The sequence below is a fragment of the Macrotis lagotis genome, chromosome 3 (genome assembly GCF_037893015.1).
Source record: "Macrotis lagotis isolate mMagLag1 chromosome 3, bilby.v1.9.chrom.fasta, whole genome shotgun sequence".
Lineage (NCBI taxonomy): Eukaryota > Metazoa > Chordata > Mammalia > Peramelemorphia > Peramelidae > Macrotis > Macrotis lagotis.
The window spans coordinates 247244534-247254625 of NC_133660.1; the positions used below are offsets into that span (position 1 = coordinate 247244534).

Consider the following 10092-nt stretch of genomic DNA (forward strand, 5'->3'; position numbering starts at 1 on the left):
GCCTCTCTAAACAAACAGAATAGGAAAAAAAATTTGCATGTTGTATATTTGGGAGTGATATGTTCCTTCCCACATCTCTCCTTTCATTCTTCTCTTAGATCTAGGCACCAGAGTTTTTGTTGTAGTTTCTAAATAAAAATTTTTATTTCCTAATGGATCCTTTGCATTTCCCTTCCCAGGGAACCAGGACTTATGAAGAAAAATTAAGAATAAGAAAACATTTAGAAAAACCAATCACCTTATCAAAAAATGTTCATATGGAGTATTGCCTACTTCTTTTTAGGAGGGAATCATTGAGAAATTGAAATGTAATCACAGTAAGGAGATCAGGATTCTGAAAGGAGTCAGACCCGACTGACAGCACCTGAGGATGATCTGAAGGAAACAGGATCACCTAATAGGCGACTTAAGGGATATCTTGAGATATGATATTTGTCTATAAATATTTATATGATACTTGCCCATGCTCACTAGTAGCAAAATCTGAGGGGTGGAAACTTGAAAGTTGATTTCTAGATGACTTCAGCCAGTCTTCATCCAGATCTCACCTGATAACCATGACTGTCCTTCTTTCTATATGTACTCTTTTATTTGCTGATCTTGTCAGTTTTCAGGAATTTATTCTGTAGAAAAGATGAGCTATTGTGGCCACATGTTCAATGGACTGTGGGTTGGGGTAGGGGATGAAGGTGACATTAGATTCTGACTAATTTTTGTTTTTTTGTTTTGTTTAATTTTGAGAGACAATTGGGAGTTAAATGACTTGTCCAGAGTCACACAGTTAGTAGATATCTGAGGCTAGATTTGAATTCAGGTCCTCCAGGGTTGATGTTCTATATACATCTTTATTAATTTTTGTTGTTTAGACATTTCTGACTCTTTGTGACCTCATGTAGTTTTCTTGATAAAAATACTATGGTGGTTTGCTCTCTTCTTCTTCAGTTCATTTTATAAATGAGAAATAGAGGCAGATAGGGCTAAGTGGCTTGCCCAGGGTCACATAGATATTGTCTGAACCTGGATTTGAACCTAGGAAGATTAAATCTTCCCAATTCTAAACCCAGACTCTAACCTAGTGCATCCTCTAGCTGCCTCCTTTGTAAATTTTATTACCTCATTTGGCAGGGAGTAGTATTAGATTAAGTAAGAGAAGGCTCTCGGGGTTGGGATATGGCATCTAGGTGGTTCCATAGATAGAATGCTGCTGGGCCTGGAATCTGGAAGACCTGAATTCAGGTCCAGAATTAGATACTTAACTGTATGATCCTGGGCAAGTTACTTAACCTCTGTTTTCCTTATTCTGTTGGAGAAGGAAATGAATGCCAAATCTCTCCGATATCCTCGCCAAAACCTTCATGAACAGTCTTGGCATGCTATGATCTGTGAGATCATGAAGAGCTGGACAGTGGTAAGAACTGTACAAATGATACTGAACTCTACTGTCCTCTGTCAACGTAGTAGAAGTTAAGAAAATAGAACTAGGGTAGTTCTTGTATCTATAAGGGCTGTTCCAAACTAGACAGTTGTTTGCAACTATGATTCATATTTGTGAAAGCATCTTAAAATAGAGTTGGTATGTTGTAGTCATTTTGTTTATCTTTCATTTTGCAATTTATCTCTAAACAACTATTTCTGTTTGTAAACTGAATGGGGTTCAGCAGCTTGATCATTTGTGTCATTGCTAATTGATTGACCCATGTGAAATTATTAACTGCCCACACCTGGTAGTAGCAAAAACTGGGGGTTGATGGCAGATTTTCTTACCTAGAAACTTTGAAGCATATTTCTAGATGAACTAAGCCATACTTCATCTATGGCTTTCCTTTCACACCCTTCCCTACTCTCTGTGTGTTTTCTTTTGCTTGCTGATCTTGGCAGCTCTCAAGTGTGCAATTATCATTTCTATGAAGATGATTCTCAGGTTTAATTGTCCAGCTCAGACCTATCTTCTGACACCCATTCTTGAATGTCCAACTGCTTATTAGACATCTCAAACTAGATATACTAGATATACATCTCAAACCTTCCCTCTTTCCTAACTTTCCTCAATCTAAAGAGTGCTTCATGTTCTCCTGGTCATCTAGAGACAAAATCCAATCTCTAGCTCCTCACTATATCTACTCCCTTCCTCCCATATTCAATTTGTTACTACATCCTACTGATTTTACCAGAAAAAATTACTTGTTTGCTTCATTTTTTGAAGCAATCAGGGTTAAGTGACTTGCCCAGGATCATAAAGCTAGTAAGCATCCAGTGTCTGAGGCTGAATTTGAGCAAGTCCTCCTGATTCCAGAGCTGATAGTCTATCCAAAGATAGCTGTCCTGTTAACATATCTTGTAGTTGCTCCCTTGTCTCCTGACATTGCCACATTCCTAATACTCTTATCTCCTTGCACCTAGACTATTGTACTTGCCTGCTGATTGGTCTCCCTACCTCAAGTCTCTCCCCACTTCAATCCATAATCCACTCAGTTATCAAAATAATCTTCCCCTCATCCCTTTCCCCCCACATTCAATACATTCCATTAACTTCCTGTCACCTTTTAGGTTAAAAATAAAATGTTTTTGACTGTTAAGTTCCTTTATAACCTGACTTTCTTCTACCTTTCCAAGTCTTATTTCTCCTTCCTTAAACATCCTCTTCAATCCAGCAAAAATGACCTCATTGTTTTTCTTCTCTCAACTTATGATATTTATACAGGTTATCTCCCATGCTTATGACCCTCCAATCTCTCCCTCCCATCTCTGCTTCTAGATTTCCCTGGCTTCCCATAAGTCCCCAGGAAGGCCCTGCCTTCTCTGCAAGAAGTCTTTCCCAATCCTCCAGTTTATCCTGCATAAGATATTTGTAAGCAGTTGTCCACTTGACACCCTCATTAGACAGCAATTTACTATCCCCAGTGACTGGCTGATAATAAGCACTTAACAAGGTATTAGTGATTGATTGGCACTCAAAGCAATTGCTTCTTATGATTCCTTTCCTCTCCCTGCCAGATGTTAAATTTATGGAGGACACACAAGGGTTAGACTGGTTTGCTTTTCCCACACAGGCCTAGCAGAGTCCTGGGCTTCTAGTTGGCATGCACTAATTTCATTGTTTTGACTGTTAAAAACCAAGTAGGAGAAGTGGGAGGGGGGAGAGGGGGGAATGGGAGCAGTGAAGAAGAAGGTAGAGATTGGCTTTTGAGAAGTGGTGGACCAAAGTTCCAAGTTCAACTCTTCTCATATGCCTAAATTGGAGACTAATTTTATAGATAAGAAAACTGAGACCCAGAAAGGGGATGAGATATGCTCCTCAAATGAGAGGGAAAGTGATCTGGAGTCAATAAGTGCCTACAATCGGTGCCAGAGCAGCAATTCTTGTTGAGTGTGTGTGTGTGTATATATATATATACATATGCATATACACACACACACATATGTGGGTTGGGGTTGGGGGGGCAGAGGCCAAAGTTGGCTTTCTTTATAGGTGGATGACATTCAAGATCCTGGGAATCTTCTGCGTGTTTTGGAAAATTCTTGAGCCTCTACGTCTTCCAGCCAGAAATTCCACCTGTCAGTGGTTTGTTTGAGTTAACTGCTCTGTCTATGCTTCCTTTTTGAAAATGAAAATAAGTACTTTGAACAGAACAGAGATTAAGGCTCAGTTAATGCTTCTTCCGTATAGATGAAATGGTAACAAAGCTTCGACAAGGCTGTTTTATAGAAGAGCAACTAGTAAACCTCAAGCTGCAGTGATAAATATGAGTTGTTATTCTTCCAACATCCCTGTGAACCAAAAAGGACACGTGTTAATTAACCCAATTTGACAGATGAAGAGACTGATGAGTCTCAGAGGTCACAATGTCATGAAGTTTTAACCTACTATAATTTTTTTTTCAAGGTAATGGGGTTAAATAACTTGTGCAAGGTAACATAGTTGGTAAGTATCAAATGTCTGAGATCAGATTTGAACTCAGGTTCTCCTGATTCCAGTGCTGTTGTCCATCCATTATGCCACCTAGCTGCCCTTTACTATTCTTTAAATGGCTTCATACTCGGCTACCTTCAATAAGATCTTTATCTATCTGTCACAGAAATCTAAAATAAAAAATCAGTATGACAGCTTAAGCCTTGAGGGAGGATGCCAATTCTTATTACCTGTAGACAAACTGGATTAGCATTAGTTGGGCCTTTTGGAAGAGAAAACTTCAGAGAATACCACTCACCCAAGATTCAACAGTTCAATTAAAAAAGAACATTTTTTTTTGCAAGGCAATGAAAGACCAACCCCCTCCCCCACATCCATTCTGCTAGGCATATACTTGTTAAGTATATTAAAGTAAATTAAAGTAATTTAAGTGGTTTGCCCAAGACTACATAGCTAGGTAATTCAGTGTCTGAGGTCAGATTTGAACTCAGGGACTCCTGACTTCAAGGCCGGTGCTCTATCCACTGCACCACCTAACTGCCCCCAAAAAGAAGTTTTTTAAAAAACACTAGTAGAGTGGCTAGATGATGCAACAGATAGAGTGCTGGTCCTGGACAGGAGGAGCTGAGCTCACATATGGTTTCAGATTCTTGACTCTTACTTGCTATGTGCCCCTTGGCAAGTCACTTAACCTCAATTGCCTTCTTGTGGGGGGAGGGATAGTAATAAATCAAAAAAGATCACTGAATTTGAAATTAAAGGATTTGGCTCAGAATTTCTCCTTTGTCAATGATTACCTGTGACTGTGCAAATTACTGAACATGTCAACCTCTGGTTACTCATCACTTAAAAAATGGAATTGGACTTCCTGACTTCAGAGGTTAAGCGTAATTCTAAAGTTACTGTTTTCATACCTGCTTGGTATAGGTTACAATTGTTTGATTGGGGAAACAAAGACCAAAACAAACAAATAAATAATAGCAACAGCAAGAACAAATAAATTGCTTCTTTCAAGGAGTTTTCTGGCAGTTAGGTGTCTCAGTGGATAGAGCACTGGCCTTGGAGTCAGGAGGACAGCCTCAGATACTTGCTGTGTGATCTTGGGCACAGTCACTTAACCCTAATTACCTTGCATCCAAAGTCATCTCCAGTTATTCTGATTCATATGTGTTCACTGGATCTTACATGACTCTGGAGGAGAAAGTGAGGCTGGTGACTAAGCAAAGCCCCTCCCCCCACTCAAATCCAATTTATGTACTTGTCATGGTATCACCTTTCCTGATGCCATGGTCTTCTAGAATGAAAGACCAAAAAAACCCCAACATCCATTCTACTAGGTATTACTAGTTAACAATCAAGTTAATTCAAGTAATTTGAGAAGGTACAGACAACAAACTAATAATGATTGAGAGGACTAGGCCAAATCTTCATTCAGGTGGGTTTTGAGCAAAGTTTGGGAGGCAGAGAGGAGGAGAAGGAGGAGGAGGCCAGGTGGGGCAAGGAGGGAATTCCTTCTTAAGTATGCAGAACAGCTTGAGTAAAAATATGAAAGTGGGAGAGAATGTTAAGTTGAAGGAAATGAAAGCAGGTCAATTTCTTTGTAACCTAGAATGTAAATAGGGAACATTCTCATATCTAAGTGGGTATCATTACCTTCTACTCAGAAATAGAGGTTTTATAAATAAAAGTTCAAACTCTGCCATACCTCAAATACACAAATGTAACAACAGTCTCTTAGTACTTATCTTCTTCAAAAACAAGTCTGATTTGCAAGACAGAGAGTTATTATCCCATCAAGTGCTCTCCCCTGATTGGGGGATAAGGTATGTGGCAATTCTTTTTAGTCACTCTTCATTTTTCTGGAAGTTGATCCCAGATCTATGATAGATCCTTTAGTTAAATTTAGAGATCTAGTGACACTTCCCATACTTGCATATGACCTGCTTGGCTTCTGGCTCTTGAGACCATAATCATTAGTTTAATTATGGGTCATCTATTTAACAACAGGCCTTGTTCCTTTTCCTTCTCAACTGTCTCATAGATGTATGCCATGGTGACCAGGGATACCAGGTAAAGCACTTGGATATATCTATATGCAGATCTGTCCTGACAATGGCAAAAACAAACTAACAAACATGTTTAAATAGATAAGATCTGAAAAAATAGGAGAAAAGTAGAATAGCATAGTATAAAAAGTTATGTTCTGAGTCTTGAGACCTGAATTTCTGGTCACAGACCTCCCATTTTTCTATTCACGTGACTCTAGCCAAGTATTTCCTTCTGAAAGCCTGCCTAATCTCCCCTCCTCTCTTTTCCTTCTTCCCCACCTCTCTCTCTTTTGATATAACCTCATTAAGAAAAAAAAAACTTGCAAATTCCACTTCCTCTATTTCTTGTATTTGTAGCTGCTTAACTTCTTTTTCTCCCACATATATATTTTAAATCTGATACCTTCAGTTGGCAAGGTCATTGAAACAGATACGAGTCTTATAGCCCTAAATCTTGGTGGATGAAATTAAAAAAAAACAACCTGTTCCTTGTGCTCTTTGCTCCCTCTCCTTCTTTACCTGTTCAATTTCAACCTCCTCCCTGAAGCCTTTACTGACTCTACCCACAGTTATACAAAATTTCTACACCTTGATTTGTAATTTTCTAATGCTTTTATTTATTACTTTGTTTCTTACTTGCATTTGTATATAGTGTATACTATACAAAATTGCAAGATCTTGATAGCTGGGTCATATCTAAACTTGATATCTTACCCAGTGCCTGCTACCATGTTCTACAAATTTTATGTTCTTGATAGATATTTTAATTAATTTAAATCAATTGAAAGAAAGTATGTGAAATGCTTTGGAAAGGGTAAAGCTGCTATTTTCTATTACTAGCCATTTGAAAAAAATTTTCTTTTTCTTTTGCATTTTTTCAAGTGAAAGTGTTGCTATTTTTTCTGATTGCATATAAAACTAAATTTAAACATTTTTAATTGCATTCCAAATGCTCTCTCCTCTCCTCCCTCTGAGAGGACCAATAATTCAATGTAGAATAGACATGTATAGTCTTGCAAACCATTTTTCCATATTAGTCATGTTGCAAGAGAACACAGACCAAAAATAAAAATAAAAACCAAAATCTTGAAAAAGAAATTAACAAAAAGTTGCCTCTCCTTATATGGTCCTTGATGTTGAAGATTTACCTTCCCATCTTTGAAGTTTTCCTTTAACTAAAGAAAAAAATGTTTAGGCAGAACCAGCTGCTGTAAAAATGGGTTCCTATCTGACAGCATATATCACATTCCAAACCCATACTTCCTTACCTCTCTCCTGAGAGGAAGGTCTGTTTCTCTCATTGATTCCCAGGTCAGAGTCTGACCATTATAATTATCCAGAGGCAGAATGATTCCTAATGTAGTTTTCCATTTTTTATTATTGTCATTATTATGCCTATTATACTTATTTCACTTTATATAAATCTTTCAGTTTTTTTGAATTCCTCATACTTGCTGTTTCTCATGATGTAATAGTGTTGCATTGCAGCATTGCTTTCCCCATTCAATGGACATCCACCCTATCTCTTCTTTGTTACTGAGAAGATGTTGCTATGGAACTCTGTCCCTCTGCCTTTAGTCTCCTTGGGATATGTGCCCAGTAGTGAGATTAGGACTGCTGTGGCAGTAGTTATAAGCAATTCAGCCCCTCTCCCCTCTTTTTTGCATTATTCCAAAATGTTTTGAAAAAAAAAATTAGACCAACTCATAGCCCCACCAACAGTATATTTGTATTCCTTTTTATAGTCATTCCAAAATAATTTCTAACTTAAATCATCTTAGTTGCATTGATGTGTTTTAATATTCACTTCTCTTATTATGGATTTGGAGTGTTTTCCGATTAACTTGATAGTATAGAATTCTTTTAAAAAATTTTTTTATAAGGGCAGCTAGGTGCTGCAGAGTTCAAATCCGGTATCAGACACTTAATAATTATCTAGCTGTGTGGACTTGGGCAACTCTCACTGGGAAAAAAAGAAGGAAGTCTGGGTGTTGTTGGCACATAATTTAATGACAAAATAATGATGATGGTGTCAAAACATGAGTAGTCAGAGGTTAAGAATGATGAGCTTTCAAAAGAATTGCACATTATCATATAGATGTAATGGAATATTATAGCTCTTTAAGAAATGATGAGCAGACAGATTTTAGAAAAACCTGGAAAGACTTACATGAACTGATGCTGAGTGAAGTGAGCAGAACCAGGAGAATATTGAACACTTTAACAATATTGTTCATGATCAACCATGATAGACTTAGCTCTTTTCAGAAATACAGCCATCAAAGACAATGCTAAAAGATCTGCAATGGAAAATATCATCCAGAGAAAGAACTATAGAATATGAATGCAGTTTAACACATTATTTTCACTTTTTAAAATTTATTTTGTTTTTTCCTTCTCATGATTATTCCCCTTTGTGTTCTGATTCTTCTTTTAGTGTGACTAATGTGACTAAAATGGGAATGTGTATATCAATTACACATTTGTATATGTATAACCTATCTCAGATTATGTGCAATTTTAGAGTGGAAGAAAGGATTATTTACAATTTTAGAGTGGGAGGGAGAAAACTATACAAAAAAATGAATGTTGAAAATTACCTTTACATATAATTTACAAAATAAGTCTATAAAAGTGTTTTTGTTTTTTTAGGTTTTTGCAAGGCAAATGGAGTTAAGTGGCTTACCCAAGGCCACACAGCTATGTAATTATTAAGTGTCTGAGACCAGATTTGAACTCAGGTACTCCTGACTCCAGGGCCTGTGCTCCATCCACTTTGCCACCCAGCTGCCCTCAGTTGAGTTTTATTAAGCATAGTGCTGCTGTCCCTAAATACAAAGATATCTCTGGGTATGAGGCAGATTTTTAAAAAAGAGTAAAAACTATTTTTTTTTACCCCATTTCCTTAATGTGAATTGGAGAAGGAGAGGGGCAGTGTGTTTAGATAATGTTATGTTAACCCAAACTTAGCTTGGCCAGGCCTTTAATTTTTCAGCAGCTCATATCCCCAAATTATCGGTGTCACTGTGGCTTCTTGCTTGGAGGAATCTACTCAATCTCAGGGCCCACAAATGTAGGGTAACCTGAGAACAGAAACACATATGCCTCAGCCACATTGGGTATGGGAGTTAGGTTTATTATAGCTGACCAAAGGCAGTCCTCAGTAATCAGCTTCATGGATTCCGAGGAGGAAGATTGACTTGGTGTTAGACCACCAAGACCACCCTTTTCTCTGCAGGCCCTCAAAAAGAATATCCCTATCATAGGCAAATTCTGGAAAGACCTGTAATTTAGAAAGTATGAGAATAGCTCCCATGGAAGCAGACCACATTAAAAAAAAAGGTCCTTGACTTTCTGTGGGCAAATCTTAGGGAATCGCTTGAGGAAAGGAGTTGCTGATTATCTTGCCCAGGTTTACATAGATATTAGTGTTGCAAATATCAGTGGAATTGTAAAGAAAATTTTGATACTCCTTAATTTAATCAGTATATACTGAGTTCAGTGTGATTTGAAGTAAATCAGTGATTGTGCTGGTTTAGCAGAATAGTTTTTTGATATAGTTCATGCTATAAGAGTTTTGGAGACTATAATTAATATACCTTGCATTGATATGATTAATTTATCAGATAGATTAATACTGTATGAATTAGGTCTACTTTAGAAACTTATATTAACCTGTGTTAGAAATTTATTCCATCACCCCTCCCCCACATAGATACACATTCCTATGAATGTACCATCCTTGCCATAGAGTATGGAAGTTTATGGAAGTTCACTGTCTAGGCCTAAAAAATGGAAGATGACACAACTGTATAACATTTAAAAAGCCTCTGATAGAAATGTAGTTGGCAGTCTGTAGTGTTAGCTATAATGAGTGGCCTGTATTTGATGGTGCATAGTGACCTATAGTGGATGGCCTATGGAAGTAGTTGTGGTTGACATATACTGCTTTTTTTTTTTTTAGTTTTTTGCAAGGCAAATGGGGTCAAGTGGCTTGCCCAAGGCCACACAGCTAGGTAATTAAGTGTCTGAGGTTGGATTTGAACTCAGGTACTGCTGACTCCAGGGCTGGTGCTCTATCCACTGCACCACTTAGCCACCCCAACATATACTGCTCTTAATAAATCAAAAAAG

The 10092-nt window shown here is 37.6% G+C and overlaps 1 protein-coding gene and 1 pseudogene across 4 annotated transcripts in view; one reads left to right on the forward strand and one right to left on the reverse strand.

Moving 5' to 3' along the window:
• The window catches only part of LOC141518397 (TIP41-like protein), a 222997-nt pseudogene that overhangs the window by 90170 nt on the left and 122735 nt on the right, over window positions 1-10092 (reverse strand).
• The window catches only part of LOC141518396 (anoctamin-5-like), a 141070-nt gene that overhangs the window by 19807 nt on the left and 111171 nt on the right, over window positions 1-10092 (forward strand). The window contains exon 1 of one of the 4 annotated variants that reach the window (XM_074230384.1): window positions 3448-3555. The exons of the other annotated variants lie outside the window; for them this stretch is intronic. Within the exon in view, the coding sequence (XP_074086485.1) occupies window positions 3474-3555 (82 nt within the window). The 5' untranslated portion in view covers window positions 3448-3473. Of the gene's footprint in view, window positions 1-3447; window positions 3556-10092 lie in introns of those variants that run through there. 4 annotated transcript variants of the gene reach the window in all.